Consider the following 19,580-nt stretch of genomic DNA (forward strand, 5'->3'; position numbering starts at 1 on the left):
TGCTGTTTCATCTTAACATTTATTTAAGTTTTCCCATAGTTTAAACAAAACATTACATCCCATTTCAACCCATAAAATCAAAAGGAAAAAACAAAAACAAAAACACCACTTCTATAACATTAACCAGTGTATAGACTTTCTCATTTTACAGAACAAAAAGGTGGGAACATGTTACAAAATAATTATCAAACCAATCAATGTCAATAGTGCAAAGAATGGACTGCAAGTAGTGGGAGAGAGGGAGAGAAAGAAGGACGGATAGTTGGATGGATGGGTAGATGGCTGAACAAAACAAAAAGGCTAGGATCAATGACAATGTCCTGTCTCAGACACCTCATGATGTAGAAATAATTTCAATGGCAGAAGAGGGCAAGTACTTCATCAATAAGTAATATGCATTCTACACTGACCAGTTCTGGACATGAGTACGGCTGTAAAAATAAGTTGCCAAGAATTACAGAAAGGAATTTTTCAAGCTTTTGAGCAGAAGTGACCTATCAGGCCCTTGATTATTCAAGGACAGAAGGAAATTACTAAGTTTCATACAAGCAACAGACAGAATAATTACCTCAGGTTGAACTTAGTATACCTTTTCTTGCTGGTCTTTTGCAAGAAACTGCTCTCAGTTCTGAAGGGTGAATGACCAAGAGAAAAAAGAGGAATCATGGACAGGTACACTAACAGGACTTGGGTGTCTTGCCAAGTAAATATGTCAGCCAGCAACCCACCAGGAAAGGTAAATTATTTCTGTGATGTTTCTTATGATACTGTTGCAATGATGAAACTACAATTTGTCTCCTTCAGAGGATGACTAAATTTGAGTCTAAATAAAATTAAAGGACAAAAATATCATTGGTTAGTTACAGCATTTCTCAGCTGAATTCACCCATTTTCCTTTGCTAACGGAATATGCATATAGTTAATAAATTCAAGAGGATTTCACTAAAATTAGCTCAGCTGCCCGGAGATGATCTTCATTTTTACCCCCTGTGATCAAAGACTGATTCAGCTAATTTTTCTAGGCAAAATTCCCTGCAATACCTCAAGTACCACAGCACAAAATGAAGCAAAGTCATAATGAAAAATAGGCAGTTCAAAGTGGGAATAGTTTCAGGGAGTAAATTTATGCTTACCTTGAAGGCACATTTCCTGCATGGAACATTTTAGTACTACAAAGCTTTCAAATAGACCAAAGACAGTGATTATATCTTTATCAAAAGGACTGTTACACTGAAAATATTTAAAGAAATTCTTCCCTAAGTTTAAAAAAAATAAAATTGCTCTACAGGCCTATCTTATATTTAGTAATTTCTGCTACTCTAAAATGGATGAAACCCTCAGTTCTTTTCCCCTCACCTCCAACAGCAGTCTGTCTAAATTACTGCTGTACCCCTACAGTTCACATACATGAAATTCATATGTTGAAGAATTAGCACAGCTTAATTAAGCAAGAACGGTGACAGCCTCAACAATGGCACTTAGGAGCTCAGTGTTCAGATGCTCAGTGCTTATCACAGAATCACAGAATGACCTGGGTTGGAAGGGACATCAAGGATCATGAAGTTCCAACCCCCCTGCTGGGCAGGGCCACCAAACTTCCACAATTACTAGATCAGGTTGCCCAGGGCCTCATCCAACCTGGTCTTGAACACCTCCAAAGATGGGGTATCCGCAACCTCCCTGGGCAGCCTTATAATGGGTCCAGATTGGAAAGATCTTTGAGTGGTGCTACTTGATGATACCAACATTATATTTTCTGAAGATTTTGGTTGTTAGTGCTCTTTCAAAAAATCAAACTAATTATACTAGTGTTTCAATGGGAACTGTGATCACAAATAGGATCTTTTGAAACTCTGTGTGAGGATTTCACATCTCAAAAATTCATACTCTAGAAAATCCAGTGCCAAGAACGTCACAAAGATGTGCTCCAGAGATCAAAATGGACTAAATAGCTTTTTTACAAACCTCAACACTCCACCAGTTTTGGCTGCATAACACCTGCAGACTTGGAAGAGATTCTTCTGTCATTCAACTAACTATGGAAGAGAGATTAGCTTCAGGCCCATACTCTTGTTTTCAATCATTAACTTTTAATTTAAAAAAATAAATAAATAATCAGTGATGAAGAAGTAGAGAAATGAAGTAAATCCAGAATACTCTGATATGTCAATTTTTCAGTTTTCAGGGACTGAAATAGTTTATGGTGAAAGTATGACACAGACTGAACAGATTGGTAAGTGAAAATGATTTTTGTTTCCCCCCCTTTCATTAAAGAATACAACGTATTTTTTCTTATTTGCTATTGCATGTTTGTATTTTCAAGGGATGGGGGGAAAATGAAGAAATTCAGAAGCTGAGTGTCTGAATGCAGTTAATCCACAAAACACCTCACACTTTCTCAGTGACATCTCAGAACACATTCAATTTCAACTTGCTGGGTTTCTCGCTGGTCATTTTCAGAAACTGCACACTGGGAGCTACTGTAAAAAACCAGGAAAAATACCTGGAAGTTCTTCAAAGGACTTTGAAACATAAAGCAGTAACAGAGCTGAGAATCAGTCATGAATTCAGCTCCATGCTGCCAGATATTTTACAACCTATATACATTGTTATTTAATAAATAATTATTGACACTTTATCAGTAATTTTCATCCATGGATCTCCAAATGCTTTGTGAAATTTAATACCATTCTTCCCTTTATAGAGAGATGATTGAAAATTTAGTATTAACTGGTATGCTCAGAGAAGCTCTTTGGGCTTCAGTAAGATTACACACTTATTATTAAGAAGTCCTAAGAGGAGTGAGATTTGATATATTTACAGCAGTGTACATTTGCCAGAGGTTGTGTGGCAACATGGCTGTGTAAATATTTATCACTACGCATTATAAAAAAAAAAAAAAAAAAAAAGGCACAAAAAAGCATTTAGAAGTTCCCTACAGTTTGTTTTATATTCTACCACTGCCAGTTATGGGGTCAGTATAATTAATTGCATGCTTTATTCGGAACCTTAACAGCAGTGATTTTTATTGGAGTCATACTGGAAGTAGTAAACCATGAGTGAATATTAATTTTCTGTTATATGAAATGTAAAATAAAATAAACCTACAAAATTATAAAGAAGCTTTCATTTTAATTCATTCAAATACACTGCCAAGGCTTTCCAAATCTGTGATTTTAAAGTCAGTAGTAATCTTTCAAAAGATAAATTATTTAATAAATTACTTTTTTTTTTTTTTTTTTTTTAACATTAAAAATTACCTTGAGACAAAATATTATGGAAGCCATGGAAACAGATATAAAAAGTAATTTGTTCTGAACACTGTTTTCTTTTCTGAAAAAATACATGAAGGAGTGATTGTTGCCTTCTGCATTTCTTTCTTTCTTTCCAGAAAGGAGGTTTGAAACTTGCTTCTACTTTCAGTAAACTGGAGGTCAAGAAGCCTCCATGATGGAAGCCTGTTTCTAATTTTTGAGAAAAGATTTTGGGTCTCAGTTAGCTGGGATTTTACAAAGATAGCTGCAGAAAAATTACTTATGCTGTAGGTTAAAGATAGAAAATGAAAGCAATATTGTGCGGCAAACAAGGATAGTCTTCCAAGGAGTTTGGGGAAGGCAAAAAACTCTCTTAATACTGTTCTCACATTTTTTATAACCATCTGCCTTATCCTTTCAAGAAATCATAACATAAAATAAAAAAATAACCCAATGTATTTCCCTTAATTATCTTTCTATTTAGGAATGATCTAATTTTAGAAAACTCCCTTCAGTATAATCTCTACTATAACACACTCCCTGTTACTAGCAGCTGTAACCCCGTTCAGTCAAAATAACAGGACAGCCCTGACTAGCACATGAAAATTCTAAGAAACTGCAGGAAGTTTCTTACATACTGTCTATAACCCATGAAAATGTGAACAGTGACAGCACAGTTCAGAGAACAAGGCAGGAAAGGATAAACAGAAAAATGGTTACATGTTTAGCTATGTTGCCAATAGTTTGTTTGCTTGATGTTTACTATGTTTAACATGTAGAGTTTGTTGATTCTCCATGATTCTCAGGGTTTTCAATTTGTTGATGACTTCAGAAATGAAACTTGTTTCATTTCACGGTTTCACTTGATGCTCCCTCAGTTTTATTTGGTAGTTCAGAAGGAAGTGAATCTGCTGATGACCAAACCAAGCAACATACAGGAAAAACGCGATTGCAGGAGGGCAAGATTGTGAGATGAAGAGTGCTTTCAGATTTGGCTGTGATGGTGGCATGTTCAGTGCAGAACCCAGATGGTGAAGAAGCACAAAAGGCAGGCTTGACTATAAAGCAACTCATTCTGTCAATACACCAAATGCATTGGTGATAAGTACTTTAATTGTTCCAGCCAATGGGTCCACTCCAAACAAATTACTGGTGACCTTCTTCTCAAGACACAGATAATTACAGGAAAAATAAAACTCTTCAAAGCATTATTTTAAAAGTAATACTCCATACTTTCAAAAGACAAATACCAAAATATTTAAGTCCTTTCTTCCAAGTCTGTTAGTTTGACCACACCTCTTGGGACCTGAGCACTGATATTCCTTCACTGTATGGAACATTCACTGAGATTTGCAGTATCTTCTCCCTTCAGATCCTCACTCAAGCTTTTTTTCTGCTCTATTTCTACCTGGCAGAGGAAAAAGAACAGTGATAATGAGAATAAATCAATAAATTTAAAACACCTTAGTGTTCATTCCTCAGATGATGCAAATCTTAGTAAAATGAGAGGATAGTAAAGAGTAATAGATGGAGGAGGGAAATATAGATTTGATTTACTGTGTTTCAAGTCAAATCCAAACAATTTTATGATTCAATGGTGTCATAACAGTTTCTGGAAGAAAAAAGATCATGAAGAGAATTGGTCTCATTTTTCATTCATCCCCAGCCCCATCTGTATTTTGTATCCAAATCCAGAACCAAACCTGCAGAGTATAGGTGGCTTTTTACATGACAGCAGAAGACTAGTCTCAGTTTCAAACTCTGCAAAGCAACTGATGAAAGCAAAGAGATTCATTTGCAAAAGGCACGCCGATATCTTTTTTCTAAATTTCAATTCCTCCAAAAATTCAGGGACAATCAAATGTTCAATTCTTAGAAGGGATAGTTAGGAAGATCAAATATAATCTCTGGGGAATTTCAGATACTACTAAAAATGTAATAACATTTCACATTAAAAATATTTGCCACAAGAATCTTTTCAGTATCTATCATCATTGCTCTTGCAATCATTGCAGGTAGAATGCCTATTTGTCTGCTGAGTGATCATCTACCATGCAAGTCTGTCATACTGAGATTCTTGGCAGGTATACATATTGTGTATTTTCCCATCTGTTCATCTCCTTAGGGCAGGCAGAAAAAAAAACTATAAGCACAGAAGCAATGTGATCCTTTTGTCTGCAGTAGTACTCCCACTTTAAAACTCCCACTATAGAAAAAGTCCCTGTTCACACTCCTAGTTTATCAGCTTCTCCCCAGGAACTGGTTGTATGCATGCTCTTCCACAAAGTCACTGTAAGCACAGTGTATATTTTCACTGAGCCATAAAACACAGCTTGTCTGCCATGAATCTGCAGGCTGCATGTGGGGAGCCACTGTACAGAGCTTGACATGTATCAAATTCCCATTTGTTTGTCTACACTTTTCAAGACAATAAATTATGTGAAGTAACCATGGTGACTGACAAATGCTCATTTTTACCTTGTAACTGTAGTGTGCTGAATAGTTGACCCACTTTCTCACACCAGTCTTGTCCTCAACAGAGATGGACCGAACAGTGGCTTTGGATGCAGAAGTAGTGGGCATGTCAAATTCCACATCTACGTGGCGAACAAAACTGGAAGGCACTTCCCGGTCAGAGCCAAGCTCTAGGTGACAGAAGAAGCAGTGTGGATGGCCAGAAGCTTAAAAAAGAGAGCAAACAGACATGAAAGCTGTCTTGCTTTGTTGAAAGAAGATTGCATCTAAGTAAAAGCAACATCGTGAAACAGCAAGAAACTGAGAATCTGCCTGGGTGAACTACTTTGCATCAAATGTCAGGATCTTATCTGTTTCAATGCTCCATATGCTGGAGTTTCAGTTCAGTTTAATTAGTCAGAGTAAATAAATTAAATGAACTGCAAAACAAATGACTGTCAATCAGTCTAATTTGCTTTTAGTGGGTTATAAATCAACCACTGTAGGTAAGGATATTTTCCCTCTTCTTATTACCTCAGTCTATGTAACATGTTAAGAACACTGTGGAATATCCCTCTAAAATATGCGCTGACAGTAAGTAAAGGCATATTTGGCAGATATTTCATAGTTATTTTTGAAATGATTATCCCCATTTATTTTGAAAGCAAACATATTGGATAACATTAAACTTTCCTGGGTTCAAAAAGCATATTTGTGCACATCTTGGAAGTAATAATGTATTCATCATTCTTAACCATCCACTAGATAGCCAGTCATTAAAGATGGAAAGGTGAGAAACCAGTCATCAGTAACTGATCAATAACTGTCATTAGTAACTGATAACTTTTGCTATTATATTCTTCCCTTTGCTTTGCTGGACAGCAGAAATGTTTAAAAAAATGAAGTAGGAACTGCTAGCTAAGTTAAGTTGGCTGCATTTCTGACTGTTACAAACCCCCTAAGCTCTTGAGCAAGCCATTTAGGTTCTGTGCCTCAGTTTCTCTATCTGCAGAATGAACATTCACAGCCACTTTGGGATTTCTGACTGAAGGGATCCCATTATAAATTTGTTTTATAAAAAACAAAACAAAACAAAAAAAAGAAAACAAATCCCAAGCTCAGTAAATAATATTCCCCTCCCAGTGCAAAGCACAGCAGCCCTAGTTCTGATAACTGCTAGATATGGCCTAGACTGCATTTTCTCCTAACTTCATTTTCTGGAATGACTGAACAATTTGAGCAGAAATTCAGTTTAAAATTTTCCCCAAACTTAGCATATAATATTTCAGCCTACATTGTTAACCTGTAGCAGAATTGGACACAAGGCTCCGAAGTGCAGAATGTCCAGTGTCCTTAATAAGAGGGCTGATTATAGGAAAGCTGATCAAGGCAGAGAGCCTTCAGAAAAGCTTACAGTTGTAGTTCAGTGTTAGAAACAACCTGATTCCATGAAATATTTAGCTTTGCTGAATTAGTTCAAATAGTAAGAAATATCTGAATTTTTAAAAATTATCATTAACACTTTAACTCCCAGTGCACTACGTGATGTTATGATGTGGAACACCAGTAACCAAAAATCATAAAACCATGACATTCAATTTACAATGTAATTATTCAATTATTTAATTTCTTCCATCAGGAATACCAACTACTAGAAAGGACCATGCACAACGCTGAGACAAATACAGAAGTTATTAATGTAAATCAGATCAGCATGGTAGACAACCAAGCAAACAGATTATGAGAGCAACTCCTCCTCCAAAAGAAATATTGAGTACATCAGTGTTCATTAGTAACCTGAGGCACACAATGGACAACTTCTGTGCACCTTGTGTGTGCTCAGCAGGCTCACTCAGAGCTACCTCTGCAACAGAAAAATGCACATTTCTAATAAAATCAGGAGGAAATCACCAGACTGATTCTCTTCTGAGCTTCCTGCTTCCTTGTGCTACTAGCATTCCATTCTGAACATTGTGGACCTCCTAATGTAATTCATGTAGACACTTGGCTTACTGTGATTGGAGGGAATCTGTTCCAAAGCCCTCTGATGTCCTAACATGTTTGCATTACAGGACTTAATTTACTGCAGAGGGTGCAGCAGGCAGCATGCTGGGGACCCTCAACCAAACTGGACCCAAGTTCAACATCCAGATCCCCACTCAGAGGCTACAGCTCTGACCCATTCCAGGAATGTTTTCCCATGACTGGTGGCTGGTGGATGTTTTCCTAACATTCTGCTGGTGGGTTAATAAAAAACAGAAACACTTGGAGCCCAGACTGCTGCATGTGAAACTCTGCAAGGCCTTTTTTTGTCAAATGCTATGACTGTGTTAGCTGTGAATAAGAGAAAGGCAGTAACATTTACCAAGTTACTTTATAAATGATTTCAGAAATATGCTCAGTAAAATGCAATCCACATTAGTTTTCTAGGTCAAATTATAGTCAGAGTACACACAGTCCTTTATTTGTCATACACTTTTTGACTTCTAGTCAGAAGCAGATGCTTTGTCTACAGAATAATACAGACAGTGCTGATAAAAAGTTCCTACAGTGAGAGTGCAAAGGGCCCCATCCCATTAGGATGCACAAAGAGAAAACATTTAATTAAGACAGTGAAACCACTGAGATAACCCTTACCAAGCCATTCTGCAGCCAGTGCACAGGCAGTGAGCATAGGACAGACCCACTCTGCATCCTCAGCTCTGCAGAGCTGGCACTCAGGGCAGGGAACCACTCTTGAGTGGTTCCATGTACACTCCTCTTTGTTTGCCACGTACTCTGAGTAAGGAAAGCTGTGGAATGAGTACTGTCAAGAAATGTAAATAGCCCTTGAGAGCCAAGGTCAGAATTAAGCTACACTTAACCTATCCTGTCATCACTTTGGGATTCCCTCCCTCTCATATACCCCATGTGTCCTTGCCAAGGCAGTGCTTGCAAGGCCCTTCCTTTCTCTGAAATTACATCTGGCCTGACCGGAGGAGTGAGGACACTCTCTTCCTTTCAGGATGTAAACAAATACTACAGCACTGTGTACTGCACTGTGACACTGACAGATAGGTGCTTTGTGGCAGGGTGCCAGCAGCAGTGCTGAGTGTGATTCATTTCCCTCTGACATAGGGCATGTGTAATGAAGCCTCACACTGGGAGGGACAAGATAAAGGAAGCAAGAGCCACAGATAAACATTTTGCCTTGCAGCTGCAGTGGGTAAGAGAGCATTGCCTTGCAGGAGACAACAGAGCCAGGAGTTCTGCTTCTTCTCCTGGTTTGCTACAGGCATCTTCCATGATTGTGTTAAAGTCTGGGGGCTTACGTTTTCCCAGCTGAAACATTGGTATGGTGTGATGAGATCTTTGGAAAGGAGATGCCACAGAAGGCCCAGTTTCACAGGATCTCATTCCCAGAGCTTATACAGATGGCATAGTGAGATTTCCCTCACAAGCAGGCTGTTGCTCATATACAGACCGAAGTTAATTTTTCACTGCAATATTTCATAAGTTCCCAAGCTCTCTCTCTTATGTCCTATACTACAGAATACAAGGAGTCCTCATTTTTGTCTGTGATATCCCTCCAAATGTATAACCTATGGTGTAACATGGTGTTCCTGGGCTGAAATGTGATCCAAAAGCTTAGAAAACACAGATCAAAGTTTTGCTAACACTGCAGCCTAAACTTGGGATAAACAACTATACTTAGAAAGTGTTAGATCCGGTCCAACACTGAACTTTTTTTCAGGAAACACCAAACACTGAAACCCATGCAGTCTCACAGCTGCATTACTACAGCATCAATACTAAAAAATATACACATATTTTAAAAAGTCTAAGTGAGAAAAATCAAGAAGTAGTAAGCAGTAATTGGCCAGTAAGTTTGCATGGCAATGGTGATGAATGGAAATGAATGAAATACAAATCACATGTGTTAGAACTACAGCACATGACTTGTTATTCAGTCATGTAGCACAGTATCTTGCCTTTGGAAGTCAACTGAGACAGCCTTGCTTCCAATGACAGTGCTAAACACACGGAGGTGTTTGATGCAGAAATTCCATAGTGCACTCATAAAACTGAGAAAGAAGGCATATTTTTGCATCTGGAAAGCCCCAATTGGTTTTTATCATTACCAGTGTTGGCAAGATAATTAAAACTACTGCAATGAAGGGCAGATAAATGCTGTGTGTAACCATCTGATGTCCTTCAGTACACTGCAAAGAGTTATTTATCTCACCATGTAAATGCGGTATTTCCTATCTTCCAAAACACATAACTTATTTAAGTTTACTCCTGTAGAGATGGTATGCACAACTCACCTGAGTTTTTGTCAGGCAGTCGGTTTATTCTCCATACAATGGAATTAAAGGCATGCTCATATTTGGCAGTTCCCAAAGTAACTCTCATGACTGGCTCAGAACCAGACAGACTAGTTGATCCAAAAGTAGCCCCCTTGTTCACCTTGGCTTTCAAAGATTTCTCCCCCAGGACACTTTCCCGGCGGAAGTTCTTGACCCACTCATTTGGCACTGGGTAGCGGATCATAACATTTTCACAAGGGACCTGAGTTAAAGGGTCACGATTAGAAGAGAAAGCAGTGGACATCATCAGCCAGCTCTGCACCTCCACTTCAGCACCATTGATGCTGGCTGCAGTCCTCAGTGTGAAAGGCAAAGTTTTCTCAGCAAAAACAGTTCTGAATCTCATCAGTTCAAATCGGCAAGCATCCAAGGGGTTAAACAGGATAATACGAGAGTTATTAAACATGTCCTCATCCACACATGAATGGAACCGACAGCTGTATAATTTAATCCACTTTGTGGTAGTAGTGGGCATAATGTCTTGCCTTGCAACTATTTCATTCCCTTTGATTAGGATATCGTTAAGGCCCAGTCTGCATTCTGCCAGGCCTGAAAGGAAGCTGAGAACATATATATGGGTCAGCACACTGTGCTGGAGAATCACACTGTCTCCTTTGGCTAAAATGCCATGAAACTCATCCCTGACATCAACAGTGATTTCTTCTTCTTGATAGTTTAGTCCCACTGTGCTCAGATCTGTTGATGAGGTTGGCAAGTTCATCAGTGTGTCTTGCACAGCACTGATGAAGCTTAGGAAGTCCTGATAATCTGTAGTCCCAAGTTTGATGATTTGCTCTCTCTCTGCTGTGTGAGCAATGGCTGGTTTCGGCTGATACTTCTTCTTCTCCTTGTAGGTTGTGCGATCCAACCGCACACTGTGTATCCTTCCATTCTCATCGTAGTTCTGGAGTTTGCGCTCTGAAATCTCATGATTGATTTCAAGTTTGAATTCACGGAAAGGTTTCTCCAGTCCTTTCTCGTAGAAAAGCTGAATGTATCCACTATCAGTCAGCTTCACGTATATTGGTCCCCAGTGCCTGGATGACATAATATTCTTCTTCTCTGGGATTCTGAGCATCATTGGCCATCCATCCTTTGGCTGAGATGGTGCCAGGTTAAATAAAGTGGCATCTGGATCATATGGCATTGTTGGGTCATCATCAGGCAAGGTAGGGCTGCTCACATAATCTGGGTCTCCAATCTGGAGTTGCTTCAACTGTTCCACAGCATCTGCATGAGTTACACTTTTGTGTGCTGCCGGGAAACTGATGGTATCGGATTCATGATGGAGAATAATGAGGGAATCTCTTTGGCTTTTGCTTGGAGCAGTGGAAACAGAAGAGCTTTTGGAACGCCTGTCTCGCTCCTCAAAGAATGAACTGAATGGATTAATAGGTGAGGGTTGGACATCTCGAAGAGACTCATCCAAAAAAGGATTAGTAGCACTCCATGGTGGTGTTTCAAGAGAAGGCAACTTGGTTAAAGAGGATAGATCCAGTTTTTGAATTTTGGAGAGGTCACCCAATGTGCTTTTGGGGCGTTCTCTTTTCTTAAATGATGCAGTGAGGTTAGAGTTAACATCTGGAGCCTGTGTTTCTGGAGGTGAGGTGTCTGTTTTCAAAGGAGAAAGGTTCTGTGGTGAACAACTGATTTCATTGTCATCAAAAGTCACCCAGCTGGGAAAGCGAACTGTGGTTGGGGCAGCAGAATGCCCATTCATGGAGGTGTTGTTCAGCTGCCAGTTGACAGCCTCCATATCTACCTCTTCATCTTCTTGGAAAGACGAGGAACTGTCTTAAAAAAAAAAAAAAAAAGAGGGGAGGGGAGGAAATTTCAGCTAATTATTCTGAAATTATCTAGTTCTCTGCACTAAAAGAAAAGCACTGTCTGCACAATAGCATGCTCAGGAAAGGCCTATTCACGCGCTGTGTGAGAAAGATAGAAGAAACTTGGACAACATTCTGAAGAACATGGGAAGAATTAACAAAGAAATAGATACAGACACTTTTAAATAGGCAGTTGAACAACAAAAAAGGGAAGCAGGAAGAAGTACAGAGGTAATGACAGCAATGATTGTATCTCTTAGCTCTGATTCCAACATAATGAGCTAAGAAAAAAAAAAGGTACCATAAAAGGTGCTTAGGTGGCATTTTTATCCTAGCTGTGTTTAGAAGAGGTGCTTTGTAGCTTACAGGGTGGGAAACTATCTTTCAATCCAGAGATGTCTGAAAAATCTCTTGGAGAATCTCTGGTCTAGGAATGTACATTTGGATAAAGAAAAATATATTTTTGGCTTGTATTATGGGAGCTGTCCTCAAACCTCTGCCAGAACAGGGCTCCCTTGACCACTCTCTCTTGACTCTGCCAAGACATTTCCCCAGAAGCCAGCACTGTACTGTGCTATTTCAATCCCAGCTCTTTCTGGAGGAAATAGCTACAACAGTAATAAGGTGTTTTCCAAAATGAGCATCATTTTTTTCAGCATGCAGAGATTACAGGGTTTTCTTCCCACTGTGCTGATGAATGAAAGTATTAAATTAAAATCTGTGGTTTGCCCTGCATATCATACAGAAAGGCTAACATTTGTGCCTTTTACTTCTAATAAATATACAAATCATGCTTTATATAACACACAGTTCTTCAGCAAAAGCAGAAAAGTGACTGTAAAATGTAGCACTTCAGTATGGCTGTACATCTCTGATGTGAACTTATTTTACAGTAACAACAAAAATAAAATATTTAAGTCCATATTCCAATTGCTACCAGTTACCAAAATAGATAAGCTTAATTCTCATTCAACTACAATAGACAATTTGAATTTTTATTCCACCTCAACTCAGAATATGAAATAAGGAATGTTCATGTTAGCCAAAGTCCTGACAGTAGCTTGTTATAATGCTTTGGATTACTCGATTTTTGCACCTTTCATCACTGTATCAAGTTCACCCAACTCTTTGATCTAAGGATAAAATGCATTATGTAAGTTCTACAGGTTACTGAAATTGAGTATTTTATATAAAGTGGAATGAAACCTCTTTCAAGCCACTGCAAAAACAAAGTAATAACAAGAAAAGACATCTTTTTCAGACTACTCATTCATTAGAAAGTGTTCCACTCCTTGGAAAAGAAGTGGCACTACCTCAATTTCTCCGATTTTCATCTCTATCCTATCCTTTCACTTCCATCGTTGCACAATGTCTGCCTGTAGTCCCTGCTACTGGTTGCACCACCAGGTATAGTAATGGGTCCTATATACAATAGTTTTGCCAGAAGACTACAAATAGATCTGTGAATTAAACAAACAAACAAACAGATTATTATCCACACCCACATCCTTAAGAAACAATTAAAAAAAAAGACAAAACACCCAGACAAATCTGATCCTCCAGTCCATACTAACACCCTCTACACTGTCTCATGTTTTCCCAATATTTCGGTCAGTAAGCATCTAATTCCCAGAAGAAAGCAAAAGCAATGGACGGATGTAATAAAAAACTCTGTTTTTATGGTATTTCTTGGAAAATATTCATTCCTTCTTGGACTTCTAATAGTCCCATGATAAGAACATCACAGTTTCTCATGAACATGACTCTTGTCTGCTTACAGTTATAATTTTTTATTTTCCTGTATTTTAGCTTTAGAATTGCAGAAACCAAGCATTACTCCAAAAGCAAAGTATTAGCACTTATGGCAAATTTTAAAGGGGCAGATGAGCCAGAATCCTTTAGAGCTCATATAAAAACCAGACAGAATTCACTTTATAAAATTTCTTTCTAAACTGAAGACGTTACAAAATAAACCATTTTCTTACTTCGTGCTTGTATTAGTTGAGAAACTTAGAAATACTACTGAAGTATTAAATAAAGATGATTTTGTAAATGTAAGCATTTGTGTATCTTTATTTTTTATAGAAAAATCAATAAACTGTTATTTGAATTGATACATGAGAGTGTAAAATTAAGAAAGAGAAATAATCTTTCTTTCTCAAAGTAAATTCAAAAGTATATTCTTCTCTTGCCAAAGAACCATATGGTGAGTTCACAAATATTTGAAGATAACAAGCGTAGCTCAAGAAAGACAGTTTTTCAGCTTAGTCAGTGAGAGTATGACTAATAGCAGGGAGGATAAAAATAACAGTATGATAATGTAGCTAACTATTCAAAGAAACTTTCTGAGAATTATATGAAATAGTGTGTATATCTCAAGAGATATTCTGACTTCTGTGGAAAGAAAAATATCTCACCGTGAAAAATCCTGATGTTGCTAGGGGATAGCTTAGACAAGTATTTGAAGTTTTTCTCATCTTGACTTTTGGGGAGTTCCTCAACATAGATGACAAAGTTTAAAATGCAAGTGTCTCTCCTGGAAGCACCCTAATAAGCACCTGGGAGAGGTCACTTATGAAAACAATTCCTTAGATGAACAGCTAAGCTCATTTACTGCTTTGCTTCCGTAAGTGTTTTAAAAATTTCTTTCTAGAAAATAAAATCAAGAAGATGACTTAATGAACAGTCTTGCACCCTGAGAGTTGTTCTTGACTGAGAAGGATTCAATCTGACTTTACAAAAAAAGACTTTGATAGGTGTTTATTTAGTAGAATTAAAACATCTTTAATTTGTCTGATCTTGTCAGATTCTAATCCTAAAGGTTGCTCCAGCCTAGCTACACAACACAGCAGGAAGGAGACAAGGACAGTAGTTCTATGTCCCTATATGTATCTCCTATGCTGCTCTGCTCAAATTCTCTCACCTAAGTAGTGCCTCCAACCAGCATTGTCTGTACCTTATTACATGCATACGTGAACATCATGACCAAGCCATTAAATAATCTGGAAACTTATAATTCCTGGTGAATAATAAAATGCCATGTTTAATTGTACCATTTATTTATTTATTTATTTATTTATTTATTTATTTATTTATTTTCCACCAAAAGGCCTCCTAATGTTCTGTTGGCTTTACAAGTGTTCAGCAGCAAAATGCTTAATCATTTCTATATGATACACTGGAAAACTGTACTGTGATATAATAGACATAGAACATTTTGCTATGCAGCCACTGAAAGAAGGCTCTGGTCCTCTTTATTGTTTTGTCTTATCATTTTTCCATTTAAACTCTTTTGGCCCAAATCACCACACAGTATCACCTTACTTATGCCTGGGGGAAAGGCACACAGCCAGCTGCTAAAGGATGTTGATACCTTGCAAACTGTTTATGATAGAAACTGTGCCCCACAAGTAAGAAGATTTGAAGGTGTGACAGATCTACTGAAAAGCCAGATAAAACTACTATGTTAAAAAATATATTTGAGCAGAAGCCCAGATTTTTAAATGTCTATTTTGCCTCTTGATAGTAACTTGCTTGGAGCAAATCTAAATATTCTAAATAAAGATTCTGTCACTTACATTGAACTTTATCTGAAATGATAATGCTTATTTCACAGAGAATACAGTATGTGTGCAAATATCACATAAGCTGGACAGAAACCTATAAACTTAAATACTTCTGCTCTTTCACTGCACTTGTGAAGAGTTTCGAGTTTGCTGCATGTTATAAAAGCTAGCTTCTGCAAGCTTTCCTGTTTATCACAGCTCTGTTAATGGTAGACAATCACATGTTACTGCTGCAGACATTCTTCCAAATTTTTCTAACAATTTTGCTGATCAAGGGTACAGTAGAAAAGTACCATGGAATTTATTTACTAAAATCTGCAACTCAAACGAACCACAGCTGTCTTGCCAATGGGAAGTTAATGTTTATTTGCACAGAGAATGTCCCTGAGAAGATAACAGTTATTACCTCCATATGCTTCCTGTGTAGCTCTGCTATCAATCAGCATTGGTAGCATTTAGGGGGTACTTGGAAATGCTCTCTACCAACTTGCAGGACATTTTCTTTCCATGAGATTCAGAACAGATTCTGGAAACAGGAAAAGAGGCAGTTGCCCCTTCTCAGGTTAGAGCAATGAGGGGCAGAAAGACCCGAAACCTTTGAGAACAAACACCCAGCAAGCTGGAAGGTATGGCAGCTCTGAAAGTGATGCCTCCTATTTTATTATGCGGGCCAATAATTTGGTTCTCGAGCTTGCTGAACTGTCAGTTAAATAAGTTATATTTTTAGCTTCATGATTTACAGCACAACTAAGAGGTATTTCAGAACAATAATCACCGGCTATGTAACTGGTAGGCACAAGGTAAAGCCACTGACCTGCTTGCTGTGGTTCCCTTTCTTATTCCTCCGGCTTCCACTTAAAAGGCTTCTCAGATTATGTTGAATGGATTCATCACCATATTTTCACTATGTTTTGTCACATCCTATTGAGACAACTGTTTGAACTCAGGTACTTAAACGTAGGCTATGCAAATCAGTGATTTCACCTAGTATAGTTCTGTCCCAAATCTGCAGTGGTTCTAATACAAAATACTGAAGAGCTTGTTCCCAGCAGTGGGCTAATGAATACTAATGAATACGATTCCTGTTGCTTGGCTAACTACTGCAAATTCATCAAAAGTCCCCAAATAAGTTTAATTATCTGAAGTTTCAAAGACATTATGCCATAGAGATTCCAGTACTATTTAAAACATAATTAATTTCATCTATGCTCAGTTAACTGTATGAATCTCTAATCTTTATGAGAATTGCTATTCTTCATTTTAAATGTAAGCCATTATGCAGACACTATACTGAAGAAGAAATAGAAGCAAATTCTGTCTCAGCCTTTCACAGCTAGATTGCAGCAGACCTAATACTGCAAGCAAGCTGTTGAAAAGAACTGTCTTCCATACCCCATCCTGAAGGACTCTAGAGGTCAGCATAGTTTCTGCAAACTTTGTTGATGTTTTGACATTTTCTTATTATTCTACAAGTATAGGAACTTACAGATTTGTGGGAGGTAAAACTACCATATTTCAGGTTCCTACTGTGCTTCCTTGCTTTCAATTATTTGCCCTGTGTCTCCTTCACTGACACTGACTTGCAACTGGAGAAGGAAGAGAACATCTTCCCAGCATCTGAGCCTGACCTAACTATGAGATGTACAGGTACCAGAAATTCATTGAGCCCAGAATTCAGAGTCCTGTCATTATGTCTTCAGTAAAGAAAATGATCAAGGTATTATTATATTTACTGAGTAGCTCAACTCAAACATTTCAGATGTGGTATGAAATAACTGGAACAGTATTTCAGCAACTCAAAACCTACACAGAGATAGCTCCCCTTTTTCCAGTACAGATGTCTTTGCTGTTACCTGCTCTCAGCTATCCCTGTAGCTTAGTACAAGTTCCATACAAATCCTGCAGCCTGTAGGTAATCAGAATGGGCACATCTAGCCTTGAATCAGAATCAAATCTATAACATACCTCACACAAAACTACAGCAGATGTACCTATAGTCAGAAAATGTATTTTTCAAATATATTATTCAGGTTTTAGTCTGAAAACACTTAGAATCTGTACACTCAGAAAGAATTACAGCGAAGAATGAAATCACAGTCTATCTGGAAATCACCTAAACACTGCAGCACAGATAAGTCATATCATTTTGAAATAAAAGTGCCTGTGTGCCCAGGGCCACAGCAATCAAGACAGGTGGAGTCTCCAATTAATACATTTATCACTTCAACAGCAAATTCCGAACTAGACATAGATCGCAGGATCAGTGTCAAAGGCTTTGCTGAAGTCTAGGAAGACTATGTCAACAGCCTTTTCCTCATCTACCAGGCATGTGACTCAGTCACAGGAGATCAGGTTGGTCAAGGAGGATCTGCCTTTCATGAACCCAGGCTGGCTAAGCCTGATGCCCTGGTTGTCCTGCAGATGCAGTGTGAGCTCACTTAATCTGCAAGTCACAGAAGACCTGGTCAGAGCTTTGAGGAAATTGATAGAGCTTCAGGTAGGAATCAGATGATGACATTTTAAATTTTGGGGTTAGTTTCTCAAACTCAGGTTCATGCAAAAGGTTCTAAGGAACTGTGAAACAAATATTAACTCTGATCTTAAGGATACATTTGTATTTCCTTAAACAAGATACCAAATCAGTTTCTTCATACAGCAGAACAAAAAATTAGCTAAAAGTGCTAAGTATAAGCATTTACATTAACAATAAAACTATTTACTGATGTAGATATCTATTAGCTTAAACTTTTGGGATTCATTAGAGGAAATGAAGGTAGAAGACGGTGGTAGAAGGGTCTAACACTTTCAAGAAATAAAATAAATAGTATTCTCTGTTTTTCTGCCTTGCTGCATGAACTGAATTTATTTCAAGCCAGCATCCAACTTCCCTGAACATTTTTCCTTGATTTCCATTGTTCTCTGTCTCCTTACACAAAATCACACAGACAACTGCATTTAAAAAGGTGCTCTCCCAAAGATTTAAAATCTTTATATAAAATTGCACATGACTATTGGCTATCTCAAACTAGATAGCAAAAATTAAGTATTCTAAAAGTATAACTTTTAAAGGAGAACAAAACTTTTCTAGAGACAATAGGACACATTATGTACTCCAGGAAAAAGCATTATCTATTTATCCCTTGAAAGCAGCTTCCTTTGTGTTTTGTTTGTTAGTTTGTTTTTAAAGTTAAGAAGGTTACTTTATAGACAGAAAGTGGAGTTCTTCTCTTACATGTGAAACAGTGGTAGGGAATGACCCAAAAAAGTTTTACAGAAAGAGAGGCTTTAAAATTTAAATCATTCTGAGAAACACAGATCTAGAAAACACATGCATTTCCTTTAGCTCAGTTCATGTGCTTCCATCAGCTGGCCAGAAGGTGGTACATTAAGACTAATGTAACTTGAGGAAGTCTTTAAGATTTTTGCAAGACTTGGGTAAGACAAGATGCCTGTTTGAAGAGTTCACAGTATACATATAGTGTAATATTATTGGTGTATAACTGGGCATCATGTGAACCAAGCTGTGATCAGATCTCAGGTAAGTGGTAGAGAAAACATTTTGCAGGGAAAAAAAAAAAAAAGCTTGCTTTTTCATAAAAGTTATTTCTATTAAATAAACACAATACACTCATAAAGCAAACATCTTAGCAGCTAAGCGTACATGCATGATTCATAAACTAACACGGAACAACTTCATATCCACCCTTGAAGACACAGCATAGATACGACACATTTTTTTACCAGCAGGTCATCTAACTTCATTCTCAGCAAGGTGTGCCCTGTTCAGAGGATACTGAGACTATGACTACACCCCAGTCTTAGCCATTATTACTACCCATGGAATACTTAAGCTCCCAATTTGGCTAGTATATATGAGAAGGTGCAGAACAGAGCTGGGAAATATAAAGCCAAACCTGTTCCAGCAGACAGATCAATATGAGAATGTCAGGTTATCTGGAGAAGAACAAATCCCTCTATGCCATCTTTCATCCAAAAGGAGAAAAAAAGAAATGAGAACAGAGGAAAAGATACTCAGGACATTTTTTAAACGCAGTTCATGTCGAAGTATGTTAGCTATGATAAGTGACGACAGTTTGCCTCTGAATGTACTTTGGACTTTTGTTTATCCAG

At 37.8% G+C, this 19,580-nt stretch overlaps 1 protein-coding gene across 9 annotated transcripts in view; it reads right to left on the reverse strand.

The window, feature by feature from the left end:
- The window catches only part of STON2 (stonin 2), a 67,648-nt gene continuing 48,068 nt past the window's right edge, over nt 1-19,580 (reverse strand). For 2 of the 9 annotated variants that reach the window (XM_085549310.1, XM_085549306.1), the window contains exons 2-4: nt 10,016-11,851; nt 5,733-5,935; nt 4,346-4,662 (exon numbers count right to left, since the gene is read on the reverse strand). In XM_085549310.1, the coding sequence (XP_085405436.1) occupies nt 4,579-4,662; nt 5,733-5,935; nt 10,016-11,813 (2,085 nt within the window). In that variant the 5' untranslated portion in view covers nt 11,814-11,851 and the 3' untranslated portion in view covers nt 4,346-4,578. Of the gene's footprint in view, nt 4,663-5,732; nt 5,936-10,015; nt 11,852-13,196; nt 13,344-19,363; nt 19,519-19,580 lie in introns of those variants that run through there. The other 7 variants (XM_085549308.1, XM_085549311.1, XM_085549312.1 and 4 more) reach the window with 7 other exon arrangements.

This window comes from Coturnix japonica, chromosome 5, assembly GCF_054131305.1.
Source record: "Coturnix japonica strain WE chromosome 5, WE-NBRP24, whole genome shotgun sequence".
Lineage (NCBI taxonomy): Eukaryota > Metazoa > Chordata > Aves > Galliformes > Phasianidae > Coturnix > Coturnix japonica.